At 40.9% G+C, this 14,137-nt stretch overlaps 1 protein-coding gene across 1 annotated transcript; it reads right to left on the bottom strand.

The window, feature by feature from the left end:
- Window positions 1–65: 65 nt before the first annotated feature.
- Window positions 66–10,820, bottom strand: LOC123043593 (serine/threonine-protein kinase TIO). Its single transcript, XM_044466090.1, has 23 exons — window positions 10,408–10,820; window positions 10,191–10,306; window positions 9,993–10,067; window positions 9,405–9,497; window positions 9,222–9,296; window positions 9,039–9,131; window positions 8,609–8,672; window positions 8,060–8,144; window positions 7,409–7,481; window positions 7,257–7,325; window positions 7,089–7,166; window positions 6,786–6,888; window positions 6,570–6,698; window positions 5,695–5,833; window positions 5,062–5,233; window positions 4,747–4,845; window positions 4,135–4,665; window positions 2,394–3,539; window positions 2,084–2,317; window positions 1,851–1,994; window positions 1,689–1,769; window positions 1,370–1,558; window positions 66–527 (listed from the first exon to the last, which is right to left on the bottom strand). The coding sequence occupies exons 2-23, from the start codon at window positions 10,278–10,280 to the stop codon at window positions 282–284; spliced, it is 4,008 nt and encodes a 1,335-aa protein (XP_044322025.1). The 5' UTR covers window positions 10,281–10,306; window positions 10,408–10,820; the 3' UTR covers window positions 66–281.
- Window positions 10,821–14,137: the final 3,317 nt, after the last annotated feature.

Here is a 14,137-nt window from a genome sequence, read left to right as displayed (position 1 = left end):
ACTCGTGCAACTGCAAACGAATGTGATCTTGTATAAAAATAAAAAAATGGCATGTGATGAGAGACTTTCTGAACCATTTGGTGCTGCATATATGTATATATATACATGGCAAAAGAGCGGAGATCTTACATACATGAACAACTCGGTACGCCGGCCCGTGATACTGTTCTAAGTTACAAATTCTCAAAACAGAATGGATTGCAGAATTGTTCAGCAGAACTGAACGACTGCTACGTTACAGAATAGGACCCCCTCGCGGTGCGCCTGCCAGGCGAAACTCGTCAAGCTTGGTTCGCTTTGCTAGCGATGGCGGAGGCGTACTCGGAGATCGTTTGGTCAGGCGACTGCCTGAGGTGCACGATGATGGGGAGCAGCTCGGATGACCGCAGGAAGAGCCTGCAGACGGTGTGGTCGCACATCTTGCGCAGCGCGAAGAGCACGATTCTTAGTGGGGATTCGGTCAGAGCATCCTTTCTGCTGGGGCTCAGAGCAACCGCGGAGTAGCTGCTGACCATCTTCAGTAGGGCCTGCACATGAATAAGTCAAGGGATGAGAGTGTCTGATGAGTAGGGCCTGCGCATGAATAAGTCAAGGGCTCAGAGCAACCGTTGAAGAAATTAAGAATCGGCAATTTACCACTGAATAGACGACCAAAGCATTAGGTTAGTTTTGTTGACACATGGTACGAATACATATATTTCAATTTTTAAATATGTATCTGATCCATTCAACTTCTTAAAAATGATGTCAGAATACAGTAGAACTCGATGGAATGAAGCAATAGCAGACTTGATACTTTTGCTAACACTGAGATGACAATAATTGACTGCGATTATAGCCCATTAGTAGCTGAGTGAAGCGTTTTGCTCAGCCTCCATGGAGCCCTTCTTTAAAACATTCAAAAATCACATTTCAAGTAAAATTTCATGAGAAAATACATTGACTCGCAAGCTACACAAAAAAGTGAAAATCATCGGTTTTATGTAGTGCAGTGTGTGTGCAGACACTGTTTGCTATTTTCAAAATCACCAATTTGTCTTTTTTGTGTAGCTCGCGTGTCAATGTATTCTTCATGAATATTTGCACACATGCAGTATACATCCGTACGATAATACTGTGGGATTTTTCAGTAGTTTTGAAACATTGAATCATTTTTTCTGAATTTTTCAAGACAAAACGGGCTTCATGGATGCCCTAGCACCAAAAGGCATTGCTGTTTAGTATAGCTTCACCATATATATCAAGAAAAAGAATCTATGAAGTATGGATGCCGGTTTCCTCCCTTTACCCTAAAAGTAAAAAATGCAAGGACCGGAAAACATGACATGACAGAACATGAATCATGAGGAGTACGCAAGGGGTGGCAAACCTGAATTGCGCCTTGGGATACAATGTCTCCACAGAGTACGTCAGAGTTCCTGACTAGATTACTCAGGGCCCCTGCAGCATTGCCTTTGGTTTTATCTTCCTCAGGAGCAAGAAGTAGCTTAGTGAGCTGAGGTATAGATCGTCTGAGTTCTTCATACAGCTTGTCATTGTGATAAGCAGCATTGCCTACCTGAAATAGCAACAGCTAAATTAGGTTCCAAAATCAATCACGAAAACATTAACAGGATTGAGGATTATCAATTTATCATCTCAGTATGAAAATAAAAATACAACAATCAGAAGCCAGTTTACAAACTTACAGCAAAACATGCAAACTTCCGCGTCCGCTTGTCAGGGTCAGAACACCTGTCAACTACAAGCTCAATCACCTTATTTGCTGCCTGTTCCCAGATAACAAGGTTAAATATCCCTTCCATAAAATTTTAATCTGCAAATAAATAGATAACTAAATCCTGTCTTACAAATGAACCATAGAAGTAGGGACTGTGTCGGCACATGTTGCCAATGGCACTGCAAGCTTTTGCTCTTATATCGGGGTCCTCATTTGATAGAAAGTTCTTCAAATATTCAACCATGCCTGCCTTGTTGATGGGCTCATAGAAGTCCTGAGGCAGTAGCATAACTCGTGTGTCACAATGCATATCCAGCAAATTTTGATATCTCGATGTGCAAAACAGGCCAACAAAAGACGAACCTTTGACATGCGTGCAAGATCAGAAACTATCATGAGGAAGTCGAGCAAAGTCTCCTTAGCAAGAGGACCTTTAAGTAGCTTTGCTACTCTAGATGGATTGAGAAGACCTTCTCTTAGAAGCTGCAATGCAAGTGGACGGTAGCCCACCATTTTGGCCACAATGGCCAAGGGCCTCGATATGTCTTCCATATTGAGATAATCAAGACAGCGAAGTATACAACCAGGAACACCAACCTGAAAAGGAAAAGGAGAAAGGTTATGGAAATGAGTACTTCTGAATAAGAACAAGTTCAGAGTCAGTTGGTCAGACCTCTAGGAGAACTTGAAAGTATTGAGGCATATTATGCTCTATAGTTTTGAGCATTTCCTTGTTCTCAGTACCGATTCTTCCCCCAGGTGATCCAATGTTGAGGAGAAAACCACTATTGATGGATGCCGATGTTGATGGCATGTTTGGAGAACTCTGCACTGCGACAAATGGAAATGCCAAAATATCAACAACTGAATTTATCAGTTCCCGTACTCCCTTTTTCCCACCACCAAGACCAGTCCAAGCAGCCAAAACCTTGAGGTGCGTATCAGACAGCATGTCAGTCAACAGCTTTAGATGTTCCCTTTTATACAAAATTTCACGGAAAATGCCACCAGGAAGGCATTGAGATAAAGCTGAAAGAGTCCAGGCAACTCCCAACGGAGATAATCCACTGCGGTGTGTTGAAACTTCTTTCCCATCAGAAGGCTCCCTTGAGAAACCATCGGTAAGCAAACGAATTAGGAGCTGTGGGATACCAACTGAGCAGGCTTGTTCGACAGCCAATGGTCCACCCCATTTCAATCTAGTTTCCAACAGCCCGATACTCCCATCCCGAAGGCCAAACAGATTCAGCAAACCAGCATTATATCTGCAAAGTTCCTCACTTCCATCAGATAGCCATAGCTTCAGCAATGTGTGCAGTGTTGCCATACGAGGAAACAAAGCAAGGGCAGTTTCACATAGGGAAGATCTGGTTTGCCCTCCATTTTCAAGTGAAATAAGCGCTGACAGTGCAAGTGTTGCAGCTGCACAGTGTGGCTGCAGGCAACTCTTAACTGTATCATCGGCTGAAGAGAGGTGCGCAAGAACAGAAAGCCGGGACCGCTGTTTCTTGTGGGAACTTGTTAAAATAATTGATGCTGAAGATTTCCCCTCTGACTTCAGACACGCTGCTATTGTTGCCAATGCAAGACAACAGTGCACTACAAGGGCATGAGGATTGGACAGTTTGCATTTCTGATTACTGTTCTGCTTCGACTCCTTGTTCAAATATGAGCCACACAGCGACAGCAGTGAAAACATATCAGATACAATTGTCCCATCTCCACCATATTCTATTTCATTGGCCTCCGGTGATGAATTCATTGGACCACACATAATAGCACAGAAAGACAGATTCAGCAGGCAGGCCCTAGCAATGAGCTGAAAAGCAACATTCAGAAATATAATAAACTCAACTAGCATAAGTTGGAGTTAAGTTACACTTTCAATGTACAAAAATATAATAAGCTCAACCATCAGTAGTTCTTGGTGTAAAAGAGATAATCAACTGACTACATTAAGCTTTTTAATTTCTATAATTTGGCTATATTGCATTAACTAAAAATATAGCAGCAGAGTATAAACCTCCATCAATGTGAATATACTAAATGTACTTTCTCTAATGGAAAGCCAGGCTCATATTGGTTTCATTGTTACTCAATGTACAAGAAGATAACCAGAAGTACAGAATCTGAAGTCTCAGAATGTAGCGTAGTGGATCATATGAGATAAAAATGGCAGGTGAGGCTGCTTGTGAGTTTGCCCGCGAGTTGATGAAATCAGAGATAGCAATGGGGTACAAAGTTGTAGTTAACTGGAAACAGTGCAAAGAGGTGAAGAACAAATTGTGTTTGAGTTAGAACCGAAATATTCACCTTATATTATTAGCATTCCACTAGGGCTACAGAAAGGATAACTGATCGTACCCAAAAGAACTATGGAGGGAAAATTATTTGCCCAAGCATGAGAGAATTACCTGAAGAGAAGCATGAATAGCTGACTCTAGACCATTATGCAAGCAGTGGTAAACTGCAATCTGCATTGGCCGTGAAGCCAGAAATGATTTGACAAATATGTTTATCAGACTGCTGGAGTTTGAATCTGGTAATGAATCTTGCTCTTGCATTTTACCATCCAACTTTGAGTGACCTTGTCGCCATGAGCTAGCTAATGGAAATGAAAAATTGTGTGCACCAAGGGACACAATGTCAACAGCATGAGCGAGATACCAGATGGCCTTGCATGCCTCACATGCTGCTGGTACCATGTTCGTAGAACCTGATATTATGTCTGAACCTGAAGCTATCAGACACTCACACAAGAGTTCTAGTAGCTGTGACTTCCTTGCATGATCTATAATGTTGATGAGACTTTCTTCAACTGGATTTGGACTCTCAGAGGAGATGCTCGCTTTCAACACAGAGATAACCCTAGATAACATCAGAGCAAGACATGCAGTTGACTCACGAGATATTCTTCCAGATGGATCAACAGTGGAAACCAGAATCTGCAGATCAAAACTCTTAGCTAGTCAAGACAAAAGGAAAAAATCAGACAATAGAGCCTGAAGTGAGTGGCAAAGTGTGACCTGTGAATAAAGATCACATAGAGAGGACCAGTGTCTGCCATAAGAATTTAGCACAGCGCCTTCACTTGTATCAAGTAGCTTCCGTGCTATAGCTAGACACTGCCAACAGAAGCATTGTTTAACAATGTCAACTATATCATAAAATACATCTCAACAGTTACATGTACATTTTCAAAATTAATATTAGCATAGCATGCTCTTCATATATATGTCAAAAGAACGAGGAGTTTTCCTTCGGTAGCACTTCTATTTCACATGGCAAAGTCAATAATATTTCAAGTGAATATGAATCTGCAAGATGTCTGGTGTGAATACCTTCACTGCAAGGCTGTAAGCACCTGAAAGCTTCATTCTGATAATGAAACTTGTAAACTCTAGAAATAGACAGATGATGTCATCAAGTGCTGCACAAGACTGATAAGACCCAGCTTCAATTAAATTTTTAACAATTCTGAGAGACTGATTTGCACCATCAATATTCAGTTCCCTGCAAAGTTGACCAAGCATAAATTGTAGTTAGAAAGACAATAAATCAGACACAGTACAGCTGATCTAATAAAAGATACAGTACAGCTAGTGATTTTTATTCTGAATGAGTAATTGTCAGTTATACAGTGTGATCTCCTCATCCAAATAATCTGTTCGATAGAAAATCTTTTTTTTTTACACCTTGTTCGATAGAAAATCTGTGAACAATCCCAATGTTTAAATCCTTATAGAGTGGAACCTACCACTAAAATGATGCCAAAATTTGTAACAAACACATGAAGAGATAGGATGCATACAATCACACATACAAGTATAAACACTGTTCTTCAGATATTGTATGGATTTAGTGGATAGCAACCATATTGCTACAAGTTTGCCATTACCATTCTTCATTTTTCTACAATAAAACAATAACCTGAATAGCTCACGTTAAATGTAAAGCATAAGCTAGAAATCTACCTCGGGGAACTTGGAGGATTGCTCAACCAATTTTTTATGGGACTGAGGACAGTGGACAGCACTGCACTATCTCCAATAATGCTGTTAGCACCATTCACTGTTTGTGAAGTTTTTTCCAGCTTATCTAAAGCTGTACGCTCTGCAATGCAACAAACAAGTGGGTGCAGGTTAGTAGGTTTGTAAATGATTAATGAAAGTATAAAGTAAAGCATTAACAAATTACTAAGCCTTAAGACACTATTGCTTCTACTGGTGACCGTTCCAGGTGGGGTCCGATTATTCGAGATATTAGACATCGATTGATGTGGCTTCTACAGGATGTGCATGTACGCGAGATAAAGAGAGATTGTAAAAAAGTATGATGGTATATTGGTATGTTCAATTAGCTAGAAAGAATCCTGTGTGTGGTTTGTGGAATGTGCATGTGCCGTCATGTACTTTACCACTCTGCATGAACAGATCATTCATAGTTAAGTAATATAATATCTCTTCGTAGAAAACTCTATACTATGACTAAGAATTAGTGAAGTGGCTTAAATCAGTCCAGTATTGTCCTTCCCTCAAAGGCATGTGTCCCTTGTACCCTATGCATTGGCCCGTCAGCCAAGCAATTAGCAATACAATACTAGTTGTCCACCGCTACCTTATCATCATTGGCTGAAAGATCGACTACATTCAGGATAGTTATATTATACCATTAATACATCATGAACTCTGAAGAACAACTCCCTACCCAACAGCTGGCAATTAGTGGCGTGTGGTATATTCAGTTCACAAAAACATCTAATTATACGGACCATAGAAAAGTCAAAACTGCTGCCATAATAAATACAAATATTAGTAACAATTAAACTTGTGTTTGGAAGAAAACATGCCTGATGGAGCATCCGAAATAGCACCAGGAGATGAACCATGATGATCATCAGTAGTTGATGTAGGGCCATCTTTTTTACTGCTTTTTTGTTTATCAAGATCACTTTCTGTATTGTTAGCAGCATTTCTACCTGCCAAACATTTGTATGAGTTTAAGTTGGCATCCAGGACTCTAAATGCTTAAGCCTGAGAACATGTTTAGCATTAAAATCATTTACTTGGTGGTTCAGCAGCAGAAGGTTGGTTCTTTGATGTTTGAATTTCATCAGCCTTCCGTGTGGCCTCAGATCTTTTCACTTCAAAAGGTGTGGATTGAGTGTCCTAGAAACAATGGGGCCAAAAATCATTAGCTTAAGGATGTAAGTCCGTGGTATGCAAATACTCCCTCTGTACACAAATGTAAGACATTTTTGCAGTTTAATTTAAACTTCAAAAACGTCCTACATATGTCTACAGAGAGAGCATATAACTAGTTATTTCTAGAATCCATTTTCTTAGAAGAAATAATTCAAGGCACTTACAGCCACTAAATCCATTGAATCATCTTTAACAAACGGGTGCTCCAACAATGCTGGCCAGCTTAGTCTACTTTGAGGCAACTGCTAACATCATACAGCATTAGCAAAGAAAAGAAGGAATAAATAAATTCGATTACTGTGCACTAGTAGGAAAAAAAAATCAGTTAGGACCTTGTTTAGTAAACCCTTTAAGAAGCTCTTAAAGTTTGCACTCATATTATCTGGATATTTCACAGGATCCTGCCATGACACACACAGAGCATATGTAAAAAAAATGTTGAAATTCAAAGAACAGATTTTGAAACAAGCAGTAACAGACCAACCTTGACAATGTGTCGTATAAGTGCGTAAACTGAATTTGTATAAAAGGGGGGTTGACCCACAAATAGTTCATATCTGACATTCAAAACAAAATAGCATGATGAGAGTAAATAGAGTGATAGACTATCAGACACAAAGTGGAAGAGTTTAACATGTGCGCTACAATGTTAAGCAAGCAAGCTGGGTTATAAGAAAAATATTCTTTACAAAAAGGGTGAACCATACACTTGCTACAGAAAGTCCTAATTAAGCATACCAACAAAGCAATAAGATGAGCTATTCATGATTAAATTGTGTATTACCCTCTGGATAAAGTAAAGTATACAAGAAATGAGGGTGGAATTACATAGCCAGCCATGTTCAGAATTTGTAGACAAAATGCTATATCACCTGACGAAATTAGCTTATCCCTAATCAAACTGGGGTCGATCTTACTTCATACCATACTTGCACCAGAGCATGTCTGGACTGACAGCTATATTTTGTTTGTTTCACTTATCCCTAATCTAGCTCACACATTGTTGGAATAAAATCATGGAATACAGGTCAGTAGGTCACACAAAAAGAAGCACGACAGTAGAATACAGAGTACACAAGAGACTATTTGTCAAAATAACAATGTACAATAGGGGAAAAAAGAAGAATTTACATACAAGATGACCCCAAGGGACCATAAATCTGCTGTGTGATTATAAGGTTGCTCCCTCACAAGTTCTGGAGCCATATATAATGGCGTTCCTGTGGGTGAGAGAAGCATGCTTAGTGAAATGGTCCAAATGGATGACTGGCAAAGGGGTCTCATAAGCCATCATGAAATACTTGGAAAACATCCATATAAGTATCATGTTATGCCACAATAAGCTAAGTAAGAACCAACAAGGAGATGCTCGACTACAATGGCGTACAGTATTGACTGCTCTAGAATGTAGGGGACTAAGGAGTATTAAGTAAAATCAGAAATTTATTGCTAACTCCAGATAAATTCATTTTCAATAAAGTTTAATTCTAACACAAACATACATTTTATGTTAGAAATCCAACATGTTAGTGATCATGGTCCTTAACTAATACAAGTCCAGACAAATGGATTTTAAAAAATCCAAAGATACTTACACAATAACAAATGAAACATATCAACAGAGGCATACATGAAGGAAATGATTTTGTAGGAAGATCAGCTAGCATGCAAAGATGAAATGTACCTTTTATAGAGCGTAGCACAACAGTATTAGCTGACATCGCACGAGCAAACCCAAAATCACAAAGCTGTGAATACGGCAGGAAAAACCTCAATCAGAATTCGAACCACAATAATTTAAATCTCTTATGGATAATAAATACTAGAACTAGAACAGTAAAGAATGTAGAAAGTGTCATAAATGACAGTAATTGAATTTGTCCTATGTCATCAATTAGGTCTTTGATGTAAGGATTGTAGTTACTGAGATAAATACTTCTTTTTAGAAGCATGAAAAGACACAACTAGCCAACATCATAAGAAGTTCTTGTAACTGAAGTGCCAACAACATAAGAAGTTCTTGTAACTGAAGTGTGTGCTTATGCCTAAATCAAAAATACTTCTCTGGCTGGTCCAAGACTATTAACTGTACACAGATGTGAAATAGTATATACCTTCACAATAGATCCTTTCCCAATAAGGATGTTCTGGGGTTTCATATCCCGATGGATAATACGATTTGAGTGCAAGTAATGGAGTGCTTTTACCTGAAACGAAGGCACAAGCTCAAACCATGAAGGCAAATGCGTTCTAGACTGGTATTGTGCATAAGGAACAAGATAACGTCGAGTGTGTACCAGCTGCTTAGCAATAGCTTGAACTTGTTCTTCTGGAAGGCATTTATCATCCTCGAGCACCTCAAATAGCTCTCCCTGAAACAGCCACTGTCCAATTAGTACTGAAATTTGGCCAACCCAAATCCATTCGAAGCAATAATTGGTGCGAAAGCACAATGTGATAAGAAAAAAGTACTTGTGTACCTGGGCAAACTCTGTGACGACACAAAACTCCTGAGGGGTTTCAAAAGCATCGATCATTTCAATTATATTCTCATGTTTGAGTTTCCTCAGAATCTACAGAAATTTTGACGAGAACCATTGAGATGGTACAGTGAGAATACACCATAGCGAGCTAACAAATACAACTATGTGGCAAACTATTGTAAGCTTCTAGCTATATGGTTATCGCTTGTTCTGTACATGATACATCATTCATCTCTGACTCACACAGCAGATTAATAAACAAATAAATGACTGCAACATTTCGGATTTTTGAAGGTGTTGCATGCCTTAAGTTTAGATTGAACAACGGGTATCATCATGACTCAAGTTGCGCCCATCCCCCATGACGAACTGGAAACCCACCCCACACCAAAACATGTAATTGAAGGAAGTTTGAGATTACCCTTACATCTTCAAACAAACTAGCAATTGTGAATTTGTGATCTGACATCCTCAAGCAAGGATGTGATTTGAAGGTACAGATAAATTGCCACAGGCAGGAACCCTGAATCTCTACGGATGGTGATCTGAATTAGAAAAAACTAGCAGCAGCAGCAGAGCACTTGCCTCGATCTCCTGCCTTAGGTTGTGGATGTCCTTGTCGCTCTTCCCATGCTTAAGAATAAACTTCATGGCGACAGTCTGCATCAAATTCAGACAGGAGAAGGAAATAAACTTTATATTGGGGAAAACGCGGACAAATCGATCACTCCTCCCTTGCACCACCGGAACGCGGTAGAGGGGAGGGAGGGGTCTGATGCGAACCTGTCGGCTGTACTTGCGCCTGCCCTTGTACACCTTCCCGAAAGACCCCTCCCCGACGAGCTCGACCACGTGGTAGTCCTCCACCCCCATCTCCCGCTAGTCGCGCGCGCAAAACCCTAGCCGCAATCCACGCCTCGGTCAGAAAATAAAAATGAAGCGCCAAACTCGACCCGAATTCGAGCCGCGCGCCCAAGGGGGGCAGCAGAATCGAACTCACTGAGCACTGGCCGTGGATTCGCCGCTGTTGGAGCGGCGCGAGCCTGGACGGGGCGAAGCTCCCCGCCGGCCGAATCCAGTCGGGGTTGACGACGTGAGGCGCGGGGAGGGCCTGAGGGCTTGGGGGCAAGTAAATCCGCGCGCGGCTCAACCTGGGGCCCGCTCCGCCTCGCCGTGCGAGCGTGCGTGGGCGCAGCTTCGGCCGCGTCCTCCGCCGCCGGCCGCCGGAGGGGGGCGAATCGGGCGCAGGCGCCGCCGCTGGCGGCGATCTGGGTGGATGGGAGGTGGGGAACCGGAGGTCGCCTGATCTGCGCAGTGGCCTCCGCTCCGCTCCGCGCCCGTGCACTGGCTTCGGGGTTGGGAGTTCGATTTGGAATTTCGAATGGCTTTTTCTTGAGGGGGAGGAAGAAAAGCGGCTGTGCGAGCTTAAATATTTTTCCCGCTCGCTGCGGAAAATCTCGGTGAGGTCAAAACGGCTATCTTTGACTACTTGGGCCGTACTAATTTTTTTTTTGAGAAATACTTGGGCCGTACTAATGCCTAGAGGTTTCCGTGTGTGCCATTAGCAGGCCTGTTTGGCGTGAAATGTGGCCCATGAGAGTTTCCACCAAACAACCCCAGGTACTAACTTTTTTATTGATGAGAACCCAAGGTACAAACTACATCAATTCTCAAAAAAAAAACTATATCTATACCCCTCTATATCTATATATGTATCTATACCAATATAAAAAAGACCCAAAAAGAAAGATCCAATTAATCTCAGCCGCTATCAGACCATGTCAATCCAATGACATGTATTGCTCCAATGGTGGGTGTTCAACATGTTTAGCATCAATTAATATCATACTGAGTATCAACGTATGGATTAGTCGCATAATTAATGTGTAATTGATATCCACCTAATATTAACATGCAATTAATTTTCTCCCTAACATTAATGTGCATTGAACCTACCAATTACTAGTTTGGATAAAGCGCAATTTGGAAATCACTAGTTAAGGGAATACCCCCTTGCAAATATCACTCCCGCTTTCTCTGGTGATGACAAATGACGCGCTGCATGTGCTTCACTTGTCGCAACCTATGAGTATTGTGTTCCTTCGTAGATTCCTTTTTTCAAAATGTTTTATCGCTCGAAGCATGCGTCCAAATCACAAATTATTTTCACCGTTGTGTTCTCGCATCAAGATCTTCGAAACTAGATCACTTGTTAATAGATTTAGATGAACCTATAAAAAAACAAAAACAAAAAAGGAAACCATAAAAACCAAAAGAAAAGAAAGGAAAACCAGAAGCACAACTGTGCTTCACACGGAAGCACATTTGTGTTTCACTTTTTCTAGAAGCATAGTATGTGCTTCATGCGAAAAACACAACTATGAATTTCACTATTTGGAAAAGCACAGGTTATGCTTCACGCAATGCACAACTGTGATTTTCACTTTTTCACGCGGAAGCACAATTGTGCTTCATTGGGAAACATAATGTGCTTTTCAAATTGAGTGCTTCACAAGGGGAAAAACCCCAAAAAACATTTTTTTTCCAAGGAAACTTAAGAAAAAGTCACGAAAAAATTGAAAAGCCAAAAGACGAGGGAAAAGTCCAAAAATGTGTGCAAAAAACCCAAAAAAAAAACGTGCTACCACGGGTGCATCCAGCGCGCAACATGTGGCAATGGTTGGGCGCACCAATTGGTAGCTGGATGAGCATCCCGAGCACAAGGGGTACCCTTTGGGTAGTTGCTCCCACGCAATTTTTATTTATCTGTGCAATCCCTCTGCCATGTTTTTTCTATTCTTTGGTTTTCCACTCTGCTTACATTTTATATTTCTTATTTTATTTTATTATTTATTTATTTATTTACTTTGTTTATTTTCTATGTTTTGATTCTTATTTTTGTGCCAAGTTTTATGTTTCTAAGTTTTTTCTAAAAAACTCAAAGTTAATTAAGCATATACAGACGTTCATGAATTGCATTTTTTTAAACATGAACAAAATTCAGTACTTGATTATATTTTAAATAAACAATAAAATTCTCAAATAAGAAATGAATATTTTATTTCAAATATATGGACTTTAATAGTAAAAAAATGGACCTACATATTTGGTACATGAAACACTTTTTTTGTACATATGATTTTCATTATTCAAAATCTTATTTTTCACAATAGTTTTTCAAAACAATTAATAAAATACGTAAAATAGAATGGTATGAATTTTATTGGGTTGTGTCAGTGCTAGGCCCGTATAGGGGCCTTTAAGTTATTAGCCCGACTATGCATCTTATAAGGCGTTGAATTGCGAAAGTACCCTTCTGAGCTCGAGCTCAAATGAGCTTGGATGAACAGTAAAATAAAATAAAAACTTCTGACTTTTTTTTGTTATACTTTGACAAATGTTCTAAGTGTTTGTAAATTTTCATCATGAGATCACATACGTGGAAGGCTTGGCAAAAAAAAAACCAATGCTTTAGAATGCTTTCAAAACTAAGGGAGCCGGTTTGAATTCGGTAGACAACCGTCAAGTCTCTCTGGCATTGAACAGACGCGGAGATTGAGTAGCGCTCTCGGCCGATGAGTCAGTTCAATACCGGCTCCAATGAGAGGTTGCGTCCACTCTGGACTGGTATGGATGCGGTGTTGGCGCTCTAGAGCAGTGCTAACCGTCATGGATGCGCTGGAACTGCTTCACGCAGGAGAGATTTTGGGTGGGTCGGGAGTGTCAGACCCACACGTGGCAACGGTTCGGACGCCCGCAAAGGCTCCCTGGTTTATGTATGGTTTGCGGGATTTCAGCCATCCGGACAGGTGCACGGAGCAATGGATACTAGCAGCCTATTCCGGATGAGGACAACAGACTATTCTACAGGTTGATTGAAAAATTGCGGATGGCAAACTGCATCCGGACAACTGCGTCCGGATGTGTTGGCAGGCGTTTTGAGGGCCACTTGTTGAAGATGTGTTTAGTCAAATCTATATCTATATCTATACCAATATAAAAAGACCCAAAGGGGCAGATCCAACTGATCTCGACCATCAAACTAAGTCAACCAACGAACTAGATTGCTCCAATGGCGAGTTTTGGTGTTTAACATGCAATTAATATCATACCAAATATTGCAGTAATCATAGAATTAACACATGAATAATAGCATATATAATATCCGTGTGCAATTAATATATTGCCTAAATATTAACGTGTGTTGCACGTGCGCATTTACTAGTACGGTAAAGTGGTGATTACTAGCTAGTGAAAACTTTTTTTTTGAACTTAGCTAGTGAAAACTTTATAGAGCGTTGTCCCGTGGAAAGACCAAGACATGTGCTCTTATTTTTGAATCCCCGATTTTTTTTCCCGTATGAAGGATGGATTTGGATGCATGCATGGACATCAAAGTGCATGCACATGCACGCCACATGAAAGCACGAGAGAAGAGACAAAGCCGATCGCCCGAGAGAAAAACAGCGCAGGCAGGCCAGGTAGTAGTAAACAAATCGACTGATTAGCACCGCCGTCGACGGCATGCACATGCACCGTCGCGCCTGATTACCATACTCCGGTCGCGGCTGACGTACGTACCTACGTCGACCCTTCTTCCCCTCTTCAAAATACGCATGCACGGGACGCCGAGACGTACGACAAAAACAAGCAGGCGGGCATACGTACGTGTGCCGGCCGCCCGGCCGTTCATGCATGCACGCCCGGCCTCTCCTAATCGTGGGCAAACC

The sequence above is a fragment of the Triticum aestivum genome, chromosome 2B, assembly GCF_018294505.1.
Source record: "Triticum aestivum cultivar Chinese Spring chromosome 2B, IWGSC CS RefSeq v2.1, whole genome shotgun sequence".
NCBI classification, from domain to species: domain Eukaryota; kingdom Viridiplantae; phylum Streptophyta; class Magnoliopsida; order Poales; family Poaceae; genus Triticum; species Triticum aestivum.
The sequence above is the reverse complement of the archived record's forward strand: the minus strand, read 5'-3'. Positions and strand labels throughout refer to the sequence as shown.